The following is a 25,853-nucleotide window of genomic DNA, read 5'->3' on the forward strand; positions in this document are numbered from 1 at the left end:
CCATCGCTGTCGGGCACAGCTCATTAATTCCATGGGGCTGGGAGCACACGGGTTCCCAGCCAGGGGAAGGCACCAGCCCCAGCTATCAGCAGGAGGGGATGGTGATGGGAACGCAGGTGAGGGGTTGGGAAGCTGAACACGCTCTGCTCTGTCCCATAGGATTCCAGCCCCAGTCTGCAGCCAGCCCATGGGCTCAGGAGGGTTTGGGTGCCTGGTGCTGGTCACCAGCTCCTGTGGTTGGAGGTAGCCTCTCCTCCCGCTCCCCATCGCTCACAGCACCAGAGGCTCAATGGTACCCAATGGAACCATCAGTGCTGGAAGGGACCTCTGGAGGTCACCCAGTCCCACCTGTGCCAAAGCAGAGCCACCCAAAACAGGTCACACAGGAACACATCCCGGTGGGTTTCAATGTGTCCAGAGAAGCCCATCCCCTCCTCACCACCACAAGGGAACAACCACCCTAATGCAACAGCTACAGCCCATCAATCCCTCCCTGCAGCCACAACAACCACCTCCATCACCCACGGAGGGCCCAGCATCCCTCGCCCCGAGCACAGGCAGCAGAACCCACACTGTGGAAGCCTTGGGGCCCGGTGCCTGTGGCATCACCACATCCCCATCACAGCGGCGCACACCTCAACCCATGCCAGGGGATTTCTGCCCTGGTGCCTCATTCCTTCCCCCGAGCTCCATTTCTCGCCTGAGCGGGCGCAGACTCCACCGCCCCTGACCCCGCGGGCAGTGGGCAAGAGCGTTCCCACCGAAGCAGGGCCATTAACCCCCTTGCTGGCATTCCCGGTGTCCGCGGCCCCCACTCGCGGGGCGGTTTTCGCATTCCCGGCTGCCCGCGCCTCCCCCGCCGGGGCTGACGTCATGTTTGGAAGCCTGCTCCCATCCCCACCTTTATTAAATATGACCCCGGGTTGATCCCGCGCGGGGCGAAGGGAAGCTGCGGTTGCGGCAGGGATCAGACAGGAAAGGCAGAGCTGCCCGTCCCACACTCAGACCCTTTGCGCCCCATGGACCCCGATGTTTGCAGCCTCCCGACACCGCAGGGACAATGGCACCGATCCCACTCCCACTATGGTTCGGGATGGAATTGCTCTCACTCCTATCCTCCCGCCCCAGTGATGGATGGAGCCATGGGTCTCGTCCTGCAGAGGTTTCAGGATGGGGATTGGTGCCCCAGCTCCAGGCTGAGCCCAATGTTCTCATCCCCTTGGGCATCCATCCAGCACAGAGACCCCATCGGCACCAAAACCCATCATCAGCCGTGCTGCATGACCTGCTCTGGGAAGGGATGTGCCTGAGGGCTCACAGAGCAAGGCAGGGATGCAGAAAGGAGTCCTCCTCCACCCCATGCCCCTGTCTCTGAGCACAGTCTCAGGCTGGTCTCCCTGGGGAAAAGATGCTCCCAGGCTCTCAGTACCAAGCTCTTCCCTGTGAGGGTGCCCAGAGAAGCTGTGGCTGCCCCATCCCCGGCAGTGCTCAAGGCCAGGTTGGACACAGGGGCTTGGAGCAGCTGCTCCAGTGGAAGGGGTCCCTGCCCATGGCAGGGGCTGGGATGGGATGAGCTGTGAGGTCCCTTCCAACCCAAACCAGGCTGGGATTCCAGGGATTCCTCCCTGCCTGGTTCCCACCAAGGCATCATCTCACCCATCACAAGCACTGAGCAGGGCTTCTCCCAACCCTTCAACGGGGAGCCCCCATCCCCACACTGGGACCCCATCACCGCGGTGCCACCCCCAGCGCCAGGCAGGTCCCGTGCAGCACCAGACAGAGGGAGAGGAGGCAGGAGCCGGGGATGGCAGCAGGGCAGGAGCCAGGGATGGCAGCGGGACCAGGCCGGGTGGGCAGGGGGACAGCAGCGGGGGGGGCTCCCTGACACTGCCATAATTAATGCTTCTCCCTTACGCTCTGCAAACAGCTCAGGACTCTTTGTCTGCTGATAAATGGCCCCTTTGAAGTTCTCCCTTCTCGAAAGCAAAGCAAAGAAACACTTCCATAGCCCGGCTTCACCCCCCCCCATCCCGTCCTTTGCCCAGACGCTGCTGCTTGGGGGGGGGGGGGGGGCACAGGGGTGCTGTGGTTCCTCAACCGCAGGCAGGGCTGCTCAGCTTCCCCTTGGCTCTGTGGGGCTCAGCATTACCATGGCCATGGCCCAGTGCCCTTTGGACACCGCATCCCTACCATCAATGCACTCCCAGCCCCTCTGGACACCCAAAACCCAGACCCTTCAATATAAGAGCCGGGGGGGGGGGTCCCCTTGACCACCCCAAAGTCTTGCTCTGAAGCTGGGTGAGCACAGAGGTGTTTGGGGGTATTGGGGTGCGGACGTGACCCAGCACCCCCCCCCCCCCCGAGCCTCAGGCCCCGGGTTCTGCTTGGCTGCCGCAGCCAAACGAGTTCTGCCGGGCTATAAACGGCGCTGGACGCGGGGCAGGCCGGGAGCGCCGCCGCCATCCATGGCACAGCTCCCGCAGGTTGTCACCGGTTACGTGTCAGGGCAAACAATGCTATCGGTCCGGGATCGCGGCACACGGGACACCACAACAGCGCCGCAGCCCCACACACCGGCATGGGGCAGAGCCAACGGCTCCCGACGGTGAGCAGGGGCCATCCCATGTGCGGCTGCGGGATGGAGCCTGGACCGGTACCAGCCCATGGTACCGGCGTGGCACAGCCGCTCCCAGTGCGCCCAGACACTGGGCAGATGCCATTCGGCTTCACCGAGCGTCCTCGGGCCTCTGGTTAATTCCGAGACAAAGGGGAGGGAAGCGAGCTGGAACCAGCACAGGGCTGGGGCTGTGTTCGGGGAAAACAAAAGCAGGGGTGGTGGCTGCAGCCCAGGACACACAAGGGGATGGGGGAATCCCCATTATGGGGGTTCTGTCCTTGGGACAGCTTCAGTGTGAGCCATGGCTGCACTACAGGGAGACCCCAGCCTGGGTACCCCAAGTCTTGGCCACCGTCCCCATGGCTATGGGTGCCCATCACTCCCCCCTGGGCAGGGGTCACCTCTGCCGTTTTGCCATAATGGAAAAAGACCAAACCCCAACTCCCTGTAGGCAAAGCCACGGGGTGTGTGTGGAAGAGGGGTTTGGAGGCCACAGATGCTGTTGGAGCTTGCAAACAGCTTCACAACCACAGCAAAGGTCCCCATGGGCAGGGTGACGCTGGCCAAGCACACCCCAACCCCTGCTGCCGGTGGGGCCCCCCATTCCCAACGCGTTTCTCCCCTGGGTGCCCTCCATGGGAGGGTCCAGCCCCTATTGGGGTCCCCTTTGGGCCGTGGGGGGGGAGCAGAACCCAGGCAGCAAATTGCAGGAGTCAATGGCGCGGAGCCCGAGCGGCCGCCGTGTGACTGCGACTCCCCTATCATAACCCCGAATTAAACATGCAGGCAATTACTTGCATGGCTTCCCCCCGACGAGGCCGGGCCTCGCGGTCATTAATGCAGGCGCACAGAGAAAAGCCATTAGGGGTGGGTGGCGGGGCCGGGTTTCGCTGGGAACAGTTCCGCTCCAGGAAGGAGCTGGGCCAAAGCCGAATTTCACACATCCCGGAGCATGCCCGAGCACGGCGGCGCCCTGAAAGCCACCTTTGTCCACCCCGTCGGTGATGGGTGGCACTGGGAGGGATGGGGACAGCATCACCCCAGCACCAGCGGCGAGGCTGAGCCCCGAGGCACCGCAGCCCCGGTGAACCCCCAAATGTATTTACCCAGCCCAGCCCTGCCGCGCACGGGGGCAGCGGGAGATGTGGGATGGAGCTTTTCACGCAAGCCCTCCGCAGAGCAAGATGCAGCAAGTTCTGCCCCTGGTTTTACGAGGAAATTCCAGGTTTCGCATAGTTTTCCCTCCCGTTCCAGGGCAAACGCTCCAGGGGCCACCCCGGGAGCCTGGAGCAGGCATTTGGGTGTATTCGTGCCCCCTGTGCCCTGCGGGAAGCCCCCCCGGTGCCAGCGTGGAGCGTGCCATGCCTGGCTGCTGGGCCATCAAGGAAACTTGTTGGACTGACACATACCAGCACGTCTAGACTGGAACACCAGTCTGGGCCCCCGGGGAGCTGCAGGGCCCCCCCCTCCGCAGCAGAGGCTCGTTTCCCGTGGGTGGCACAGCCCCAGGGATGCTATTGCTCACCGGGGCTCTCCAAGCCCCTTTGCCATCACCATCCCATCGCCACTTGGTGCTCCTCATGCGGTGCCTCGCTGTTCCCTGTGCACCGCTCCCCGCTGTTGCCGTCCCTGCGAGCCCCGGGCAGAGCATCCCCTCGGAGCAGGGCTTGGTGCAATGGGGTCGCGCCTGCGGGCGCTGCCGGGGACCATCCATCAGCGGCGACCCCAGGGCAGCGGCAGGAGGGGCAGGGAGGCTGCGGTGGGGCGGAAGGGAGCAAAGGGAAGCAGACAGGATAAAAATCACCGCATTAGCGGCGGGGCGGCCCGAGATAGCGCAGAGCCATTTGTTACCGGAGGAGCGGCCGCAGGAGCCGCTCCCGCTGACCCCGCCACTGGAACTCACCCCTGCCTTCGCCACCCCATTGCTCACGCACTGATGTGCGCCCCACAGAGCTAAATCCCGGTCCCATTGGGGGGGCAGGTGAGGTGCCCCCTTCCCCTTGCTTGGGGAGCAGCATCAGGACCCCCGGCCCCGCCGCGTACCCCCCGCAGGAGCACGCGGCTTCCCCCCCACCTGCACCCCGTTGTGCGCTATGGGCCTGGGGGGGGGCACGGTCGGGACCCCCGCACCCTTCACCGGGAGCCGCCCGGGGCCGGACCCGCGATCGGTACCGGCAGTGGCCGGGGAGGTGGCGCCACCTCGTGGCCCGGCGGCCGGGGCAGCTCCGGGACCGGTGGCTCCTTCCCTTTCTCTCGCTCCCGGCTGCATCGGGATGCTCAGAGCGCAGAACCACATGAAACCAGGTGAATTGTCCCTTCCCTCCCTCTCCGCTTCCATTCCCCTTCCCCTCAGCTGCCGGAATGGATGCACCAGGATGCTCAGAGTGCAAAACCCACACAGAATCAGGTGAATTGTTGCCTTTCTTTCCCTTACGTTGCCCTTCCCCTTTTCCTTCCCATCCCTTCTACTTTCCCTCAGCTGCATCAGTTGCTCAGAGTGCAAACCCCACGAGGCAGCAGGTGAGTTGTTGCCTCTGCGCAGAGTCCATAAAGAGACAGTGAGTGGGAAGAAGGGAAAGAAGCATCAAAATACAATTCACTACATGAAGGCAAAGGGAGAGGTGTAACGGGTTCCTCAGCTGCTGCAAGCCAGGTCTGCGGCCACCCAACAATATCCAGTGCTTCGGTCACCAAACCCTTCCCTCACACAGAGCCTGCTCCTGTCTCCAGGCACACAATTCCACAAGGACTTTACAACCTGAGCCGCAGCACCGAGCTTTGAACCCATCACCATGGGCAGCCCCAGGGCCTGCACTGGGCACAGGGAACGGTTCCCTCTGGGCTCGGCCGCAGGAGACATCCCGGGGCTGGGACCGGGCACTAAAGCCCCTTTGTTTCCCCCCTCGCGGTGACCCCGCACGGAAGAACAGCAGGATTGTCTTTCAAACGGAGCCGATGGGGAGCTCGCCTGTCCCCTTGCCACCTCGGCTATAAATCACCCTGCCTGTGATAAGGTAATTACCTTCTCCTTGAAACTATTCATAGGAAACCCTATAAAGTGCCTGCCTTGTAAACACAACAATAAAGGGGCAGGACAATAAAACCTTGGCTGGGCTGGGGAAGGTGCTGCCGGCCCCGAGCACCTCGTGCTTCAGCAATGACAGAGGCTGTGGGGGCCCCACTGCTCTCAATGGCAGCAAGCAGGTGGCACAGGGCACATGCAGCCCACGCTGCTCCACAACCAAGCATCAGACACATGAAACCATCACTGACCTGGTTATGAGGCAGGAGAACCCAGCTCGGCTCCAGCACCTTCACAACTACACCCAGGACCAACCAGCAGCAGCAGAAATAGCCCCAAGGGCTGGGCACAGCTGACCCCCATGAATGACCCAGAAATTAGGCCTGAATATCCTCAGCTGCCCCTTTGCTCTCCCAGAACGTGCATTTAGGAGATGCTGAATGGAGTTTGTGCCACCAGCCAGGGCAAAAACCAGCTCCTGCCTCTCTGCTCTCCCCTGTGCACACACTGGTTTTAACCCAGAGTCAGCTAAGGGTGTCCAGAAGCTTGGAAATGCATATTCCTATACAGGAGGATGAACACTGGCATCAACGTAAGACCCATCCTGTTCGCAGGAGGTAATGAGCATGTGGGATGAGACCACAAAACCCAGATTCTACCTAAACTGGTGTGTCAGTCTTTAGTGAAGTGGCAACAGGTCACACCAATGCCTGGGATGCTCAGAGTCTATGAGCATCCCTAGGGAAATGGTACAGAAGGCAGCAGCCGATGGTGTGCACAACCACAACTGTGTTTTCAGTGGCAATGGGACAGATTTCTGCTGGAGGCTGAACACAGCTGTGACAGAGTGTGGTTCAGATGGTGGGAACTCAAAGATGGGTACAGCTACAACTGCAGCAGGCAGAGAAAAGGAGCAAGTGTCATCTGTAACTTGAAGCATAGCCAAGCTGCTCCTGAGCCAGGATAGGACCAGCAAAGGCAGTGCTGGTGCTCAGCTCTGCCATCTCTTCCTCAGCTTCTGTCCCAGGCAGCAGCTCAGCATTCCACAGCACTGACAGACTGCACACCAGACACTGGCAGAGCTGGTCCTTGCTGCAGCAGAAGTCACTCATGCCAGGGAAGTGGCTCCATGCCTGCAGCAATAAAGACTCCATCACTGTGAAGGGGTTTCGGATACTCACGGCACTTGAGGCCCACTGAAACCAGCGGCGTGGATGGAAGAACAAAGCAGATGAATTTTGTATCCCAAAGAGCTTTTACAACAGCCAGGGCTTGCCCTGAGCTCTGTTCAAACAGAGGAGAGCAGGCACTTAACTCCCAGGGCCCCGGCTCATTCCTGGAGGCATCGATTTGTCCCCAGCAACATCAGAGAGCTCCGTCCTCCTGCAGCTATCAGCACAGTAAGCACACAGCAAACACAGCAAGGAATGGGAAGGGGACAGAGCTGCAGAAACAAAGCCACATGTGCTTTAGGACATCACTGCACCTCCACCCAGGGGTAGCACTGCTCCAAAAGGCACAGTTCCAGCCTTGGGGGACCCACTTTCTGGCTTAAACAACCTAAGGCATTTCCAGGTTTTGGAAGGCAGGAGGGAGGCACAGGCCAAGTGTAAGACCCAGGGAAGGCAGACGGGTAAAGGCAAAGTGTGTTTGCTCTAAGGAATTATTCAAATATTGGCAGTTTGGGGTTTATTGCAGGAACACAACATTTGCAGTGCTCAGAAAAACAGAATTCTTCCAGGCCCTTCCTTTACAACCATGATTTTGAATCCGGCAGCCAGAGTAACCCAATGCTTGCACACAAGCTGAGAGAACAGGCTGGTTTCATAAAACACACCAAGAAGGAGAAGGTGTTTGTTTTCCAAGGGTAATGCTGTAACAGAGCAGCACCAAGTACAAGTAAGGAGAAAACCAGCTGTTACAGCTGAACCCAGGACATGGGTAATGTGCAAGCAGAACCAAGGGAGGACAACTCAGGGGTTCATCAAACACAGAAATGAAAAACAATACTAAAGTGTATAAAATCATCCAGATCTTTTCCATCAGGTTTATGAATGACTTCAGGAAGCTTGAAACCAGCTGTTGACCACCAGCTACAGGAAGTGTTCATTCCGGATGGCCCATGTGAGAGCAGTGGGCTCTCCTCTGTGCCCACTCAGAAGTGTAGGTTGTTGGTCACCAAAAGAGGTGTTTCTAAGCCTCTTAGTTCAGCAGCACTGGTGTGGTGTTTCTAAGCCTCTTAATTCAGCAGCACTGGCGTGGTTGGTTAGGATATCCTGCAGATAAACAGACACCCTTACCCTAGCCTTGCCCTGCAGCTGCTTCTCTAACCCACCAAGATGTTCAATAGCTCCTTTTAACACTCCCTCCCTCTCACCCAAGTCCATGTGGGTTCCTGCTTCGTTTTCTTCAGCACCAGATTTCAGATACTGCAAGATGTAGGATTTCATTGCATCCCTGCTCTCTCTTATGGTTTCCCAAATGACAGGCAGGTCCGTGCTCTTTGCCAGACTCAACAAATGGAGCAGAGCCTGGCAGATCTGTGTCCTGAGGCTGGCACTGTACTTGAACTCCAGGAAGTCCTCAGTGTCTTCACTCTTCTGCAGGGCAACCACCAAGGCACTCCAGATGTGGCAGAACTGCTCGGTGGAGCCGTAGCATTCCCTCCTGCTTGGGATGGAGAGGGCCATGGCTGACTTGATCCGGACTTTAAAGTTCTTGCAGGACTTCACCACTGAGGAAAGGGCACTGTAGGCCTGGGCAGTCCAGGGAGCCTCTCCTAAAAAGCCCAAACCAAACCCATTTCAATCAAAGTACATAAAACTATAAATCCATCTTCTGAATACTGAATGGGTTTACACTTACTATTTATTCTGGTGTAAATGAGAGAATCAGGGGTTATGAAATGAAAAATTGTTTACAAAGCTTCAGAAGATTAACTGGTTTTTAAGAGAAAAAGTGACATTTTGCATCTATTCACAGCTATAATCTCACCCTCATGCTCTCTTTTAACATGACAGATCCAACTGAATACAGGCCACTGTATTCACTGTATAATACACCACACTGGTGCCTGTATTAACATTTGCAGGATCGGAGCCTGTTTCACTGGCAGGAATGCTCTGACAACAAGGTTCTGCTCAGTTTGCTTTCCCCCTCTTCCCCAACACATCTGTAACAGAGCCCTTCTCATCAAGACCACAACTTGCTGTGCAGACCCAGAGCCAGGGGCACAAGTTACTCACCAAGTGGCAAGGCAGGGTTCTTAAACACATTCCCCAAGGCGTAGCAAGCATTCCAGCGCACTTTCATTGTGGCCTCGCTCTGGACAGTGGAGATGAGGGCCTGGAGAGATTCCTCGATGGCTTCCCTGAACCTGGGGTTTGCTATGTGATACGGCTGAAGGAAATGAAGCACATTCCCAAGGGCCCGGACTGCATTGCTCTTTACCTGGAACACACATACACAAAAAAACCCCCAAACCATTTTGGCTTTCAGCTTATAGGCAAAGCTTTTGTCAAGCTTGCTGTGAAATCATGCTCAGAGCCCGTCGGGAATCAGATTTGGTGTCTTATCAGATGGCAAGTTCTTAAATGCCACCAGAAGCATTGTTCTGTGCAAATGGTCACCCTGAAAAAGAACCAAACCAACCCGCTCCAGCACTGGGGAAAAGCACAATCAACTGCCCTGCAGGTCAAACAGAAAACCTCCAAGCATGAGCCCTCAAGAGAGGATGCTGAGCTGCATCTCCCCATCACTGGGGCAAAACACCCCAAAGTAACCAGTGACATCTCCCCCTGCTCTTCTTCCTTGTAACAACAATGCAAGAGTTAACCACACCATGGCACAACTCCACCCTCCCTCCCCTCACTCGTACCTTGTCTCTGTCTCTGGATGCTTCAGTTGCAGAGCGTAACATTTTCAACAGGAGGAGATCCGAAAATTCCTCATGAAAACTTTGTCCCATCGTTTCCCTGGCAGGAGAATCACACAGTGAAAGGCCAGCTCGGATGATCCATCCCCAAAGATGGGATACAGTCCTTTACAGAGGCGTATGAACAACCTTCACTCTTTAGAGGGCTAATATGTAAGGCAGACCTTACTACATGTGACCAGTATGTTTATTAATTTAAAACCAAACTATCAATGCAAGTAAGCCAGTTAGCAATGCATTAAGTCTGTAATAAAAAACAGAGGGCAATGAATTGCTCAGAGGCAATTCTGCAGCAGGAATATATGATAACTATTCCTCCTGTTAAAAATGTAACAGCAGGTCAGTCTTTGGCTTGAGGAAGTGTTAAATATTTATTAATTTTCCTCCTGTGTTATGCTGAAAGTAACCAGGAAAACTCAATTACACAAAGCAACACACAGGCAATAGAAAACTGAAAAGTAAACTTGGAATATACTCCAGACTAAGGAGCGGAAAGAGCTGAACCCAAGCAGTTTAGAACTCAGCCCTCAGATGGATACCAGATTCTTGTAACAGGGTCACAGACACACAGGCTGAGTGGTTAGAGAGAAGCATCTAAGCCACATTTGATGGTCTTTTGATACTAAGTAGATTAATACCCTCTGTGTGATGCTACAGGAGTAGGGGCAGGGAAAGGAATCCCAGAGGCCAAGGCCACTTACGTACATGTTGATGATCAGGGTGTCTGTAAGATTGCCCAAGGACCAGGCTGCTTTGGCACGGACGCTGGGAGACTTGTCATGGAGGGAATCCAGAATAGCATTTGCTGTGTCTGCCACAAACATCACGTCCTGTGAAAGTAAGAAGTGCTGCAAAGTTGAGCAGCTTTAAAGATTCAGGTGATTTCCTTAGTAACATATTCATTCTGGCCTTTCCAGGGGAAACGATACCTGCACAGAGACCAGCTCCATTCATATGCTCAGTATGTTTGTACAGCTTGGTTTGATCTTAAATTAACAGTGATCAAGTTCACCACTCCCTTGAGTGGCTGCTGCTGAAAGGTTTCAATGTGTTATTTTATTAGTGCTTTAGTTACTTTGGATTTAACATGATTTCCTGCACTGCCAATCTTACTCTCACCAAATCCCACTCAAAGTAATTCCTTCTCCAAACTCCCTGTTGAGCTGCCTGTTCAATCTTCTCTTCTATGGCCATTGCGTTTCATTTTCAGTCCCTTGCCTATGGAAAAGAGTTTGCTTTCAAAGTATTTTGGAATCAAATCTCAACATCAGCTATTGCATAATTATTCCAATTGCTCAGTTTAGGCCACACTGCAAAAACTCTGGAGTCTCGCAGCTCAGCCAAGCCAAGACCAATTTTTCCTATGGAAACCATCCAGCATTTTTCTCTAGATAAGCTTTACTTCTGAGCTTGGAAGCAAAGCTGGAGCCTTCACATTAAAAACATGTTGTATCCCTGCTCTGCCTTCACAGCTCCACCTCATCTCTTGCAGCTCCTTTGTGCCAACCTGGCCCCTCACTTCTGTCCCTAAGAGCTCAGGGAAGATCCTGGCTTCCCTCCCTTTGCTCTCGCTTATGAGGCACTTTAGTTTCTGCTTCATCTCATTTAAACCTGAACTGGTTCTGTTCACCACGTAAGAGGCAAGACCAGGTCTAGACAATAAGGAAGAGCTCCATACACACTACAGACCAAAAGCAAGTAGGAAGGCCGATTCATTCCAGAAGAACTCATGTACCACATCTTGTGCTTCACCAAACCCATTATGAAACAGCTCAAAATAAGAAACACAGGGCAGTTCTGACCTGCCTGAGGCAAGAGAAGAGGATGTAGACTCCAAGCGCACGTGCAGCAGCAGCTTTTACCAGCGGGTTCTCACTGTGGTTCAGGCCAAGGAGCAGAGTGACACACAGGATCTGCTGGTCATTCTGCAATGAAAACCAGCCATGGCAAGAGGGAGAAACTGAAGAGATCTCTATCCCACTAAGACAATTGAAAAACCCTCATATGTGGAAGCTATACAAACTACCATTCAGAGCATAATCTTTAAAGTAAATTGTGTGGCATTTCAGGATACCACACAGGAAACGGGAATGCTTCCAGCAAACACAATCTTTTTGCTGTTAGGTAAGACTACAAAGGAAACCAAAATATTAACTATCATCCAAATGCAGACAGCATGGCCCAGCAGAGGTAAACCCACTGGATCAGTTGGTTTTTCCTGTCTTACTTCACTCTTTCCCCTCCATTAACAAGGACAGCCAGGCAGATTAAGTTCATCCCGGACAGATTGTCAGTTTACCAATCCATGACAAAGATCCTGGTTTCATCAGAGCAAAGGGTCAGAGTGGGCACTGATTTGACCCCACATGGCCACAGGGACAAGAAAGTGTATGGGATCAAAGTACAGGGTGATGAAGTACATGCTGTGCTTGGAGAAACCGGACGGAGAATTCCAGAGATACTGCTGTACTAGCAATTCCTGGGCAAATGAGATCTGGCAGAGCACTCCCATCAAGAAGGGCACAGTGACATAAAAGGAGAGGCACAATGCAGTAGTGATACACTGCCAAGGCTTTCATGTTCAAAAGCATATTTTATGTTGCAAAAGGAGAGTCAGGCCAACATATTTGTTTGCTTCTGCCAGGGCAATCGCCACAGTTCAGTGTTTTAAAAGCCAGCCAAGAGAAAAGCCATGCATGTGAACTGGTGACCATCATCAGCCCATGGCTGTTAGCTCAGCTGTGTCTTCAAAAGACCTAACCAGCAAAATAACAACCCTTCACCCCTTCCTCAAGCAAAGAAATTCTTGCCCTCCATCTCCCCTGCATCATTGACAAGGCCGAGTATTCATGGCAGGGCCAAACAGCTTCTGTGACCCACAGTTTAATTGTTTTGGCTGATTAATCACTCCCAACGTTGCCTTTTCCAGTCTTCAATGGTCACAACCTGCTCAGAATGCTCATGAAAAATCTGGAAGGTTTCTCCACCCTCTCATTTTAAGCTTTAAGAGGCTTTATACTGCTGCAGTCTGGCAGACAAGATCAAAACCTCAGTGGGTCTAAAAATGCCACCTTAAAGAAGTGCTCTTACCTTCAGTCTGCTGAAAGCTTCAGGCAAGATAGAGGACAGGGCATCACAGGCGCTTGTCTGCAGAGTCGGATGGGGAGAGCTCTGAAGAGTGCCAGGCAAAGGGCCATTCAACATCATGGTCCAGAAAGTTACAACCTACAGAAGAAGCAGCCAGGTTTAGCTACTTAAACTCAGCAATTCTGCATACATTCTATAACAGGTTGTCTTTTGCTATGATCATCTTTAAGACATACTTAAAGCAGGTAGCATAACCACACATGGAAGCGACTGCAACTCTTTGCAAGCCTAAACTACTTGGCATTCAGAAACATTTTAGCACTGCTATCAAGCACTTATTCATTGAGTTCTGTTTCTTTCATTCTCAAGGCCATATACACTTGGATTAGCTTGCACTAGGTAGAATTACAACCCCCTTCTTGAATCCACATAGCTGGGTATTTCAATGTGCTTGACAATTTGCATTCACATCAAGTAACAGGAACCTGGTGCTACTGGACATGTTTCCTATCTTGTAGGGTCACTGGTGACCAGCTCAATACTTAGCATAGGCCAAGGAAGCTTTTCAACTTGGCTTCTGTTCACAGAAGCAAGACTTCAACAGGATGAATTTACTACCAGAATGCCAGTGCCTCTGCTTCCACAAACCTGTCCAACAGCCAGCCACAAACAGTGACTTTTCCTGAAAGCACATGTATTGTGGTTCCTCTGCACTCATGAGCAGCCAGAACATGCAGGTTGGCTATTGTAACAATGCAAATTCACCAAACTCTGTTCTTCCACCTTTCTGACCTAGATGAGGTAGGAAGAGGAGGAATGAGGAAAGGCAGAGAGGCAGTGCTAACATCACATAAAACAACTCTCCCCCACCTGCCTATAGACACAAACAGAACAATGAAGGAAGTCTACCGAAATTCTGCATATCAGCACATATAAAGCCACAGGGCACCGAGTCCCTTTGTGCTTTCCTGCAATTGATTTATTTACCCATGCCAGTGGCTTTGCAGAGTGCTCAAGAGAGGAAGCTCAGTGAAGTGGAATCCCAGAGGGAGCCCACGCACTTACCGTGCTGACCGGTACTCTCTGCTCAGGGCTGATGGCTGAATCGGGTTTGTATTGCTGCAGTACACCTGTGCCCAGCTCCTCCAGGAGCTGCAAGGGAATAAAAGGCAACTGGGTCTTCATCAGGGAGGCCTCAAGTTCCATGGAACCATAGCAACCTTTACCTACGACTGCAATTTACCCAGGGAACAAAACTGAAGGATTCAATATTGGTTTGGACTCTATTCTGTCCCTGCTAGGGAAGAAATTAGAGGAAAAGCCTTTCTAACATCAAGTCATCAGCTAGGACAGCATAACAGATTGCCATGCAAAGAGGAAATCTCCTCTGAGCTGTCCTTTGGGTGACAGAACACAGCTCCTGCACCTGCAGATGCAAAATCACACGTGCTCTGAATATCCATCACTACTCATCTGTATTTGCCAAGCACACTAATAGATAAAATTGACTCAGTGAAGCAGCGTTCCTCATGCTCTTACTTTGGCTCCGTGAAGCTGAATGGATGGATCCATTTCTTCCATGCATCTGCAAGCCACTTCTCCAAGCTCTAGGAAATAGCTCTGAGCCATAGGGAAATGGCCTTTTACAAGCAGTGCCAACACCTAAATACAAACAAAAGAAAATCTATTCACCCTTTTTTCGTGTTATTAAACCAAAATACTCCAAGTACACACAGAGAGGATGCTCATGTGCAAATCAACACTGGAACCACATATTAAACTCTGATGTACTTTGCAGTACAACTTCTAGAATACCAGAGCTCATTCAAAACCTTCCTGTTCATTGTCCTGTTCAAAACCAGCCACAAAAGCACTATCAGGTAGCAACACAATGAATTTTTACTGTAAGTGAGGTGTCCTGTAGCTAAAAAACTAAGCAAGGGTGCCTGTAAGAGCAACACATTCAGTATCTCCCTACCTGTAAAGCTTCCAGTCGAAGGGGACATGGTTCATAAACACTGGAAAACGATGGGAAGTTCGCATCACTGTCAGAACAGGAATCCTCTCTGGGCAGAACAATGATGGAAACGCAGAGACGGAGCAGCCAGCATGGTTCTGGAGATGTGCATCCTGCTGGGTTATCTGGAGGCTCCCCTTCTGAGGGGAGGGTTTTTCTCCACTGCTCAGAGGAATTAGAACGGTGAGGGGTTGTGCTACCACTATGACTTAGCCCTGAAGAACTGGGCTGCTGCAAAAGTAACTGCACCTCTGGTAAAGGTACTTGGATAGATACTATAGCCCCTAATAATGTGAGACTAGAAACTCGGACATTAACATCTGCAAGAAAGAACAGGGCAGGGGAAGAAAAAGCCACTCCATTAGCATCTCACTGACACAGCATCCTTCAGCAGTTTTCACACAAGACAGATCATAACATGTAATTCAATGGAAACGTATATGTTTATGTATTTATGAAGCACAGGGGGAAAGAGGGAAATCCACAACTACTACATGACAAGCAATGCTGAATGAAGATATCACACGCACAAAGAGGCTCCAGCCAAACAGAATACAAACCTTTATGGCAAATGTAGGGCTTTATCTGGTTCCACACTCTCGTCAGCAACCCAGGTTTTAGACGGCTGTATGGGGCATTTGAAACCAAATTTGCAAGGCACTGAAACACACAGAAGAACATGCATGGAGCGGTAGTTATGATGTCAGCCTGGCCTCCAACACATTTGGTTTTACATTGGCAATTTTAGGTCATTTTGACAGCTAATTATCTGAGGGCACCTAAAAACAAATGCAATTATCTGCTGTTTGAAAGCTGGCTACAGACTTGGCTCCTAAGAACAAGTATTTAACTGTTGTGACCTTGCATACAGACCAAGGAAATTTCAGTAGCCCATGGAAAGCTTTTTTTTGCCTATTTCCACTTTTAAAGCCAATGTGAGTCTTCAGAATCATTAGTTTCACTCAACCCCAAAACCTACACAAAATGAATGCAGGAACAAGAGAACTGGGCTGGAAAGAACCCTAGAGCTCTGTAGGAAGACTCAGTCAATGAAGTCATACAAGATGGTAACAATTATTTCCCACCATCACCTTAGTCAACAGCTACAGCAATTCCTGTGCAATCTCCCTTCAAGACATAATCCAGAGATCAATATCATCTCTTGGGCAGCATTTGGAACACTAACAGTACGGTTACCTTGACTATTTGTGTCAGTGTTTGAGAAGAGGATTCTGCCACCAGGGCCAGCAGCAGGCAGCGGTGCAGCTCCCGGATGCTTGAAGCAATAGTTACAGAGAAGGGAGTAAAAGCTCTCTTGTGATCATTAACGTCTTCAGCAACAGAAAGGAACTGCTTGGAGCCTTCCAGTATGGCTGAGAGGACTTGAAGCGCACAGGCACGGGTCTGAAATGATAAAACATTTATTATCCACTTTTAACACCTCCTTCGAGCTGATGGAGAACACGAAAAGTTAGGGAAGTCTCCTTCTCGGACAAGAAAATTCAACTCCTTTTTTATCTCACAGTACAACCAATCCTTTTTTTCCTTACCCAATACATCCTCTTCGTTTCTTGCAGCACAGTGACCAAGCAACACAGATACAGTAGTCAAAGTACTTACTGAAGGCCAGAGAAGACAACTCAAGATTAATATGGCAAAAAAGACAATGCTTTTTCTACCCAGAGCTGCCTCACCTTTGGAGAAGGGTCCTTTAAAGCAATAGTCATCAAGGACACTGACTGGGGACTGCCAATACCAGGAGCATCAGGAACAAACGCTGACCAGTAGCCATAAAGAACTCTTTTCTCTATTGATTTTATAGCAGAGAGGAAGCAGGCCAGAGCCCCCTGACGAACATTGGCTTGGTAAGATCTTAAAAACAAACAAAAAGATTCATGAAATAGCAGCAAAGAAGAGTACTGGACCTAACCTCTCACTAGCATTAGTGGCCAGATGGGAGAAGAAATTCTTTAGACCAAGAATGGGAAGAGAAAGAACAAATTTACTCTCAAACCAATACAAATCACTGCTTTCCTATCTTCTTCAATCATCATATAAATCAAAGCTGTTGATTTTCTCAACAGCTTGAAGACCAAAGCACTAGGATGCTCTTGGAAGTGTGGGAGGCTGCACACACGTAGAATTCATGTCAGGTTTGCAGGGACAGAAGCTGTGTTTTAACATGACACACGAGTTGAAATTGTTATGAACAGCAGCACACGCTGCTGCCATGCTTTATGTTTCCATCAGCAACAATCACCTCACTTTGCTCTGTATTCCACCTTCAGCATCGGAATATTCCGACTCACTGCTGCTGATTCTTTTCCAGCTAGGATAACGTGAAGACAAGTGATCCTTCCCAGCAGACACGTTTGCAACACTCCGAGGATCTGAACCAGGACTCTTCTGCACATTTCCCAAGTGCAATTTCATCATGTCTGCTCCAAGGGCCGATTCATTTCCTGCATCACCTGAATCTCTTCCTTCCTCCACAGACTCTTCCTTCTTTTGTTTTGCTTTGGACTTTTTTCTTCTGTTCTGTTTTAAGACAAAACCCACTTCTTTACTATCTGAGAGTCTGCAAACTCTGCTTGTTAGCAGCAACAGTAACATCAGTATAGGAATACCTTAGTGTAAGCAAGGAGATAATACCTGAGTAGCCTCAAAATTTAAGGTTTGGCCTCTATATCAGTAAAGCAAAAGATTTCCCAGAAAGCTTTCAGTTAAAAACTCTATTTCACACAAAAGTGATTAAAGAATGGTAAATGCTGCTGTAGATTTACAGTAGACATTTAACATGTAAAAAGAAACAAGTCAACATGACTTCTCATCTTTATTTTCTCTCATGTCTTTCAGATAATTGGTAATCCAAAATGTTTGCAGGGTTAAAAAATAACCTGTAGAAGGATTAAGCAGAACAAATGGGGCGGGGGGAGGAAATCGGTCTTGACATGAACTTGACTGCCCTAGGAAAGAGTCAAACAGTTGTGCAAGTGTTAGAGAGAAAATGTAACTTATAAAATAAGAAGCTTTGCCTCGTCTGCACGCACCAATCCCATGTCTGCAAGCCAAGAATTCTTGGCTATAGATGAGTAACTGATGCACAGAGCTCATCTTAGGAAAAGCAATATCCTCAGAGCCATTTGTTCTCTTCATCTGAGTTTATAAAGCAGTTTTACTTGGAGCAGAGATTTATGATCAATATGTTTAAAGCAAAGAATGTGGAATGTATCAGATGCTCAGAACACAAAAGAGCCACTAGTATCAGCCAGGTAACACACAACTGCACAATGAACATGCAGCAGAATCAGTGCAATTCAAACTTACCCCTGTCTGCTTAAAGGTGGCTGGTTCTGACTGTTCCTGTTTGGCAGGCAACCTTTTGTCATACTGAGGTAATGGAACCGGGTACAAGGCTGCTGGCATCTCTATGCTCAGTCCTGGCAGTCCATGAAACATACATTTCTAGAATAGAAACAAAAACATTATGGTCCTTTCCCTTTGTGATGCACAAAGATTCACTCTGTATTTACTTGGGTGTTCACCAGTTTTTAGTTGGGGTTGTAATCCTCCCCCCAGGTCTTGCCTCTCCCCTGTAAGTGCTATATAACAGCATTGCAACATCTGAAATTCAACTATATCTGGAAGGATTTTAAGTGAGTCCAAAAAAAATGAGCCTCCCATCTTTCTCTCACATTCTTTTGTGAGAACTCTAGTTAAGAAGCTGTGACAGAAACTCAGTGTCATCTTTATATCTCACAATACCTATTCCTACCATGCTCAGGCTTCTCTGCTCCCTCTTTCCTGTCTTCTATTGTTTCCCATTTAACAAGCACCTAGAAGATGCACCTTTCAGAGTCTGCCTCCTTCTCAAGGTGGATTGAAGTACTCACCTTCAATACTGCAAGAAGAGATCCAATTTGGTCACTCTGCATTAGTTTCATCTTCCCACCATTGAGAAGCGACTGGATACCTTTCAGTGCATTCTGCAGTAACTGAAAACCAACACACGGAATTACTTTTCCTTCCCAAAACACTGAAGGTTCACATTTTTCAAGTGACCTTCTGGGAAAATATGGTTTAACTCAACATAATTACTGGGACAGTTACTTACGTTTATTAAAAACCCAGACTATTTAAGCAAAATCGCAGTTGACAACATTCCAAATGTCACATATTCCAAATTCCAACATTCCAGCAGCACAATCTCCTAATGAGAGCATTCTAGACATTTACACTCACCATGCAAAAAGTGATGTCATCTACATCAGAGGTTTTTGAAGACTGCAGAACACTTAAGAAAGTCTGAAAACAGACACTTCTGTAGGACTCCTCCAAGTATGGCTGTTCAGGCACGCTGAGGTTAAAGCAGGAAGAGGCAAGTGGTTGGTTTACAATCCGTCCCACAGCTTTATAAAGTTACACAGACACAGACCTAAGCCCTCTGCTAGGCTGAAGAGCACAGCCTCAGGTGGCTCTTTGAAAGGGATCAGCTCTACCACCATAAAGAACAGAAGGAAACCTTCTGCACAATGAGCTAGTACAGTCATAGCATGCCTTACACCTACGCTGCTTTTGTGGCCTGCTTCTTGATTACAATGACTCTCCAAGCACAGCTTAACAAGCTCTCATGCTTATAAATGCTTTTTAGGCAAAAATCAGCATTGAAAAGGGCTTAGAATGACTGTGGCATCAGCATATTTACGCATGGAACGGAAAAATTGAATAACTGACAATCACTGCAAAAGCTTTTAACTGGCAATTTCTCATGCAAAATTAACCCAGAGAATCATTGCAGGGACCACCCAGAACTACACTTCTTATTTTCTTCCTTAAACTAATCTCTGTGTCATTATATCTGGAAGACTGAGAGTTTACCATTTTATCCAGAGAGAAGAGACCTTGGAGCACCAAAGTCCTACATTTCAAATTCATGCATATACCCCTTACTAGACCTAAATTTGCTGTTCCCAGCCCAGAGCTGACCTTGCTGTCAGATGTACATCTCCCAAAGCACCCACTCCCCCATCTGGAAGGCTCGCACGCACCTGAGACAGAGGTTTGCCATGCTGCGTACTGCTGCCCTCCGGAGTTCCACGTCGGGCTGAGCAGCATCGCTGAGCTGCACCAAGAGCCCAGTCTTGCCCAGCAAATCCGGGAGATGCTAAAACAAACCACCAGGAGCCGTTAGGAATCAGTGCTCTTCCCTCAGCCTCGTTTCTTCTGTTTGGTAGCTAAACATATCCATGCTACCAAGAAAAGAGCTGTCAGCTGCAGATCCAGATCTCACAGACAGATTATGTTTAGACAAAAATGAGATGAAAACATAAATTTCCAAAGTTCCCTTATTTTATACTGAGAATTACTGAGTGTGAGCACAGTTGAGGCTGGATCCCAGTTTATGCTTTCTTCCCAGACACAAAGCTAAGTTAGTAACAACTGCTGTACCAAATTGCTGCAGTTATATAGGCTACAAACCCACGCAAGCTGGCAGCTCCAAAACTGCTACCATCACCTCCCCGTGCTTCAGCCCAGCAGCAGAAACTGCTCTGCACGCTGCCAAGAGCTGGCGACGGCAGGATTCAACATACCAAGCACCATACACTGCAGCAACAAGGAGCTTCATGCAGACCTCAGGACTGACACCTGATAGGCTCCACTTTGAAAGGGCTTTGAGCCCACTGATCTAGTTACTGGGTAAATTGCAGGCTCCTCAATGGAGCCTGCTGAGTAATGTGTAATTTGAAGCTCCCCATGTTCTTCCTGCCGGGTACACAGATATACCAGGGTGGTCAGACCGCAGACTAAGCCTGGTGCCCTTCTTTAATAGCCTGCCTTTGGCTCAAGCCAGGTCAGAGCTGGTCCCTACAGCAGCAGCCTGCAGGTATAAAGGTATTTGGCATGGGAAGAACCTTGTTATATCCTTATTATTAGTAGATACATCTACCACACTGAAATTCAACTTCCATCAGTCGCTATTTATATGATACTTAACATGAAGATAAGGCAATTTGAGAATATGATAGTTTTCTATTCTTTCTTTTGGGGAAAAAATAAATAGAAGTAGAAATAGTAAAATGCTGCTTGCAAACTCACTTTCTGACATTTAGGTCCATTATTGTAGACAAGAGCTGCCAAGGCTTGCACAATTTCCACATGTGTCCAAGAGCTGCACTGTTTAAGAGCAGAGATGCAGTAGGAGAGAAGGAAATTCAAGCTCTGTTCATCAACCAGCACCTGTTGGAACAGAGGAGGTCAAGAAAACATCATTATGTACTGATGGAGCTAATATACTGTATATATTAACTAGTATATTAGTACATGCTAATATACTCAGATGTATTGGTTACATATTTGGGTGATCTGGCTGTTAAAACTACAGAGCATCACAGGATCAGCCAACACTTCAGAAATGGATAAAACAACACAAGCATCCTGTAACCTGGGTATTTTTGATGGTGTATCATGTTTGACAAAGCTGGTTTTGCATGGGGAATCAAGCTAGAGCCACAGATCAGAACTGCAGCCAAGAATAAATACACAACACATGGAAAAATCCAAGTACATCTGCATGAAGGCTGGCTCCACAGCACTGTAAGAAGGCAGGGGGTCTCCCTTAGCGAGGTACCCAAGAGGCAGCCCACAAGGAAGGAAGGAACAAGGCCAAACTTTCCATACCTGAAACCTGTTCAGTAAGTGATGGATAAGCTGACAGACTTTGCTGACGAGATGCTCCTGATCCAGAGGAACCAGCTGACAGGCTTGGACAAGCAGAGCACAGACATCCTGGGAAACAAAGCCTCAGTTTATTACTTAGAGACTACAAAGCCAGGGTGGAAACCCCATCATCAGCTGAGACTCTGACTGCACAACCAGATCTGTGTGTGGGTACCACAGGCATCCATACACAGGGATACTGAAATGAATGAAACTCCAGATAGTGAGCTTCCCTTCCCCTCATTCACCCGCAGATCTCCATCCCTGTGCAGGGGGATGCTGACACTGAACTCATTGCAATAGTACTGCTCAAACAACACAACTTAAGTACTAGAGTTAAAACAAAGCTGATAATAGTAGCAAAAGAAATATCCAGAGTTAGATGAAGGCACAGAAGGGGCACAGGGAGACCTTTGTCCAAATAAATAAATTCAAAAGTGCAAAGTAATCCTAGTCTGGAAATGAAGAAAACGGGGTAAATCAGCAGTGTATAGAGCAGCAATGAAGTACAGTGTGCTGCAAACAACGCCGTGTCAACACCGTGTAACTACAGGACTCAGCATTGAAGGAGTTACTTTAAACTTGCCATGTTTTATCGCATGAACATCAGACTGCGATATGACTCGGTCCATTACTGCTCCTGCTGCCCACAGACCCATCACTGCCGCCCACCCTCCACCTCCAGCTTCGCTCCTGCCCACACCGGCAGCAGGGCCGGGCCCCCGGGTGAAGGCAGAGCGGGGAACACGGCCCTGGGTAAGGGGCAGCGCGGAGGAGGCTCCGGAGGGCCCCGTCACGGCCACGCTGTCCCCCGCGGTACCTGCGGGCCGGGCCCGGCGGCCGGGCCGCAGCTCTCGGAGATTAGCTGGTCCAGCAGCAAGTGCAGCTCGGTGCGGAGGCTGCCGCCGGGCCGCAGGGCACACAACCGGGCCGCGAACTGGCCGAAGGAGCCGCCCGGCGCCGGGGCCTCCGCCACGGCCGCCGCCATCTTCCGCCTGCTCGCCGGAGGCGCTATGGCAACGGGGAGCACTTCCGGGGCGGGAGGGAGCGCAGCCGGGGCAGCACCGGGGTGGGACCGGGGCCCGGCCTCGGGGGGCTGCGAGGGCAGCAGGAGGGGCGGGGGTGGGTGTGTGACGTGTATACGTGTGTGTATGTGTGTGTGTGCGTGTGACATACGTGTATGTGTGTGTGCACGTGCGTGTATGTGTGTGCACGTGTGTGCATGTGCGTCCTGCAGCACAGGGCCTGCTTCTGTGTCACCTTCAGTGCACTGACACCATCACAGCGGTGTCACCCTTGTGGCTGTGTCACCTTCACTGCACTGACACCATCATAGCAGTGTCACCCTCACAGCAGCGCCACCCCTGTGGCTGTGTGACCCTCACTGCAACATCACCATCATGACACTGCCACCATCATAGCAATGTCACCCTCACAGCTGCACCACCATCATGGTACTGCCACCATCATAGCAACGTCACCCTCACAGCAGTGTTACCCTCATGGTCATTCCACTCTCACATGGTGCTGAGCCCAGGAAGGAAGGAGAATTCCTGATGACAGAGCAGCAGGACAAGCACAAGCACCTACCCCAGGCAGTATCTGCAGCTCCGGGCCTTGGGGCTGGGTGCCGTGGCCATGGGGAGCACAAGAGTGGGTGGCACTGCCTGTCCATACCATGACCACAACACCCAGAGCCATTGGGACTGCGGCTCAGTGCTCCCTGAATGGAGCAGGAGCCCTGGGAAGCCATGCACCGTGCTCCCCAAGGAGCAGTTTGGGGGGGGGCTGTGCAGGTTTTAACTATTGGGGACACTCAGTGTTTCTTTAAAAGCAGCTGTAAGTGATGGATGTAGCCTGGAATCAGAGCACAGAGAAGGGCTGCTGAACTGTCACAGGCTGTTCCTGTCGCACACCCGTGGCCCTGGCCCAGATCTGTCTGTACCTGGTTGAGGCACAGAGATGTAACAGATTTACAGCACGGGGGACACAAGGGACTGGTAGTTGGGAAGAGAAACCTGCCCACCATAGGGATGCTCCTCCAGCATCTGCACCTCACCTGGAATTCATTCCTTGCACCAAGTGAACAGCAGCCACCTGCCACTTCCTTGTGCACAGGATCCCAGGAGAGAAGCCAAGGACTGAATGGCCCCAGTTGATGAGGAAATGCACTTGATTGGGACCGAGCCAAGCCTGCTGCATGTGGACCACTGCCAACACAGGGATCTGCATCACCCAGGATGGAGCAGGAGAGCTGCAGGATCAGGGCACGGTGTCCTCTCCTTCCATGGCACAGCCAGGAGAAGCCAAGGTCTGGAACCTCACTCGAGAGGCTCTTAGCCCTGGTTCACCTCCCTTTACCTTCCCTTCATCTCCTTCTCAGACTGAGCACCTCGAGCAAGAAAAGTACATGCTGTGCCACCAGTGCTGTGGCCTTGGCTTTCTTGTTTGCCCTGGGGCTGTCTGGTTCTCATTGCTGTGCTTCTTACCTTTATCATTCCATTTATTATTTGTTCCAACAGGCCTCTGAGGCAGTCACAGCAAAACAAGTAGCAAAGAGACACCCTCAAGCATGTTAATATTGTGCAAGGACGATTTTAGAGCGCTCTCTGCCATCTCAGCCCAGCCACTGCTCTGGGCAGTGCAGCTGCTTCATAGCCTGTAAGTGCTGTGGGAGGCAGCAACTGGGGATGGACCCAGGCAGGGCTGCGTTGGGATTGAAGTCTGAAAGCCAGGAATGTCAGCGTTGCCTTCCCAACTTCACTATTTGGCACAAAATTCCACCAATCCCCCACTCTGGGGTTTGTTCCTTTTGTCACCAGTTTATTTTGTGGTTTCTTCCTTTTAGAACTTCTTAATACATATTTAAACTCTTCCTTTTTCCTTGTCCTGTTGTCAGAGCGGTGCAGCAACGTGTGTTCTGACAGCGGCTCCTGCTTTTGTGAGGCCCTCATAAATCCATGACTGAAAGCAGACTGACACTGCTGATGGGTTTAGAAACCAGCCCAGGGCTGGGTAAAGATGCTGCAGGTTCAGGGAATTACTGCACTGCAGCTGGTGATGTTACACCAAGGTACATTTTATCAGTGTTTGCTCACCCCTCCAAACCCCCAAAGGAGAGCAAATGTGGTAGGGTATGAGGGAAAACAGCACAAGTCCTCGACTGTTAAACTCTGCTACTGTCATGCAAATACATCTGGTTCAGCAGCTCAGAAGCAGACTTCAAAGGACACAGAAGTCATTAGAATCACAGTTCAAAGAAGGAAAGTGAGCAGCTGGTCTGGGCCATCTGGTTGGGGACATAAAATGGGCTCTTTCTTCCCCAGTCAGTGTATGACATTTTCATTAATCGCAGGAGCATCTTAACATCAACCAAGATAATGCTGTTCAAAATGTAAGTCTTAATAAATCATCAAAACTGTTGTTTTAGCAAAGCTACAGTCCGGTCTGATCCTTCCTCCCAGCATGCCAGAACTGTGATTTAAGTTGGTATTTCCAAAGCAAATTAGTGGGAATTGCATTCCTCAGGCTCCTTTGAAGGTCTCAGGGAGGAATGCAGTTAGGATTCCCCAGGCTGTGGAGGAATCACCTCCTCTACTGATTCCAGAAGCCACCTTTGGGTTAAAAACATATGGAGGAGGTGCCCTCACTTGGGCTGGCTTCATCCCACCAGTGTGATGGTGCTGGGATGGGGCTTAGCCCCAGGACACCCCCCAGCAGACATCTCAGCCAGGGCAAATTCCAGCCCCAGTGCTGTGAACAGAAACCCCTGGTTTAGCTGCTCTGATCTCAAGGCCCTCGGGAGCTCCTGGAAGTTGAGATTCCTGTTGAATATATGGATGACTTCCTTGAAATTCAGGCAGGTGGTTTGATACTGCAGGGCTGTGGCAGCTGTCAGGGGGAAGCCAAACTAAACAGGAGCCACAATGGAGAGCTCAAGGGCATGGCTGATACCTGCTGATTTGGACAAAGTGATGATGACCTGGGAGCTGCTGCTGCTTCTCCTGCCTCCTCCTCACCTTGCAGAGCTGTCAGCTCCATCTCTTCCTGTAAAAGGCAAAATGGAGAGAGTTCATCTTCATGTTATTGCTCTGGGAGCGTACCTGGCCCAAAACCTGCATGGGAATGTGGGGGGTTTCAGCCCCAGGCCTTCCCAGACACCACTGTTCCCATCAATCCTACCTTTGCTGGTCTTTCCTTGGAAAAAGGGATGCTTGCAAATGTGTACATGCAGGTAACACACCCCAGGGACTGGGATTTACCTGCACCCCGCTACACATCTACCATTCCCCATAGGCATGTGCCCATTCAGCCCCCTATATTTAGTGGGTGTCTCCCAGCCTTTCCAGCTGTTTCCCCAAGCTGTGGCCAGATGAGAGGACAAACAGCACTGGCTCTGGGCTTGTTTGCCACTGACCAACAGACACAAATACTTGATATCCTTCCCTAATCTCCTTCT

At 50.6% G+C, this 25,853-nt stretch overlaps 1 protein-coding gene across 1 annotated transcript; it reads right to left on the reverse strand.

The window, feature by feature from the left end:
* Window positions 1-7,302: 7,302 nt before the first annotated feature.
* On the reverse strand, window positions 7,303-22,382 carry HEATR6 (HEAT repeat containing 6). Its single transcript, XM_005154465.3, has 20 exons — window positions 22,215-22,382; window positions 21,356-21,463; window positions 20,774-20,914; window positions 19,726-19,841; window positions 18,920-19,034; window positions 18,571-18,672; window positions 18,005-18,142; window positions 16,938-17,215; window positions 16,372-16,549; window positions 15,875-16,081; window positions 15,238-15,337; window positions 14,639-14,997; window positions 14,200-14,322; window positions 13,726-13,812; window positions 12,664-12,798; window positions 11,376-11,498; window positions 10,279-10,403; window positions 9,517-9,613; window positions 8,885-9,089; window positions 7,303-8,418 (listed from the first exon to the last, which is right to left on the reverse strand). Exons 1-20 carry the CDS (start codon window positions 22,380-22,382, stop codon window positions 7,847-7,849), a joined length of 3,477 nt encoding a protein of 1,158 aa, XP_005154522.2. The 3' UTR covers window positions 7,303-7,846.
* Between the last annotated feature and the right edge of the window lie 3,471 nt (window positions 22,383-25,853).

This window comes from Melopsittacus undulatus, chromosome 13 (assembly GCF_012275295.1).
Source record: "Melopsittacus undulatus isolate bMelUnd1 chromosome 13, bMelUnd1.mat.Z, whole genome shotgun sequence".
NCBI classification, from domain to species: Eukaryota; Metazoa; Chordata; class Aves; order Psittaciformes; family Psittaculidae; genus Melopsittacus; species Melopsittacus undulatus.

What these genes read in the sequence shown, in the direction of transcription:
- HEATR6 (XM_005154465.3), bottom strand. Translation starts at nt 22,382, where the DNA reads ATGGCGGCGGCCGTGGCGGAGGCCCCGGCGCCGGGCGGCTCCTTCGGC. An exon ending in GGAATACAGAGCAAAGTGAG is followed by an intron (nt 16,550 to 16,937) that starts GTGATTGTTGCT and finishes TTTGTTTTTAAG; the next exon opens with ATCTTACCAAGCCAATGTTC. An exon ending in CACTGACACAAATAGTCAAG is followed by an intron (nt 15,338 to 15,874) that starts GTAACCGTACTG and finishes TGTGTGTTTCAG; the next exon opens with TGCCTTGCAAATTTGGTTTC.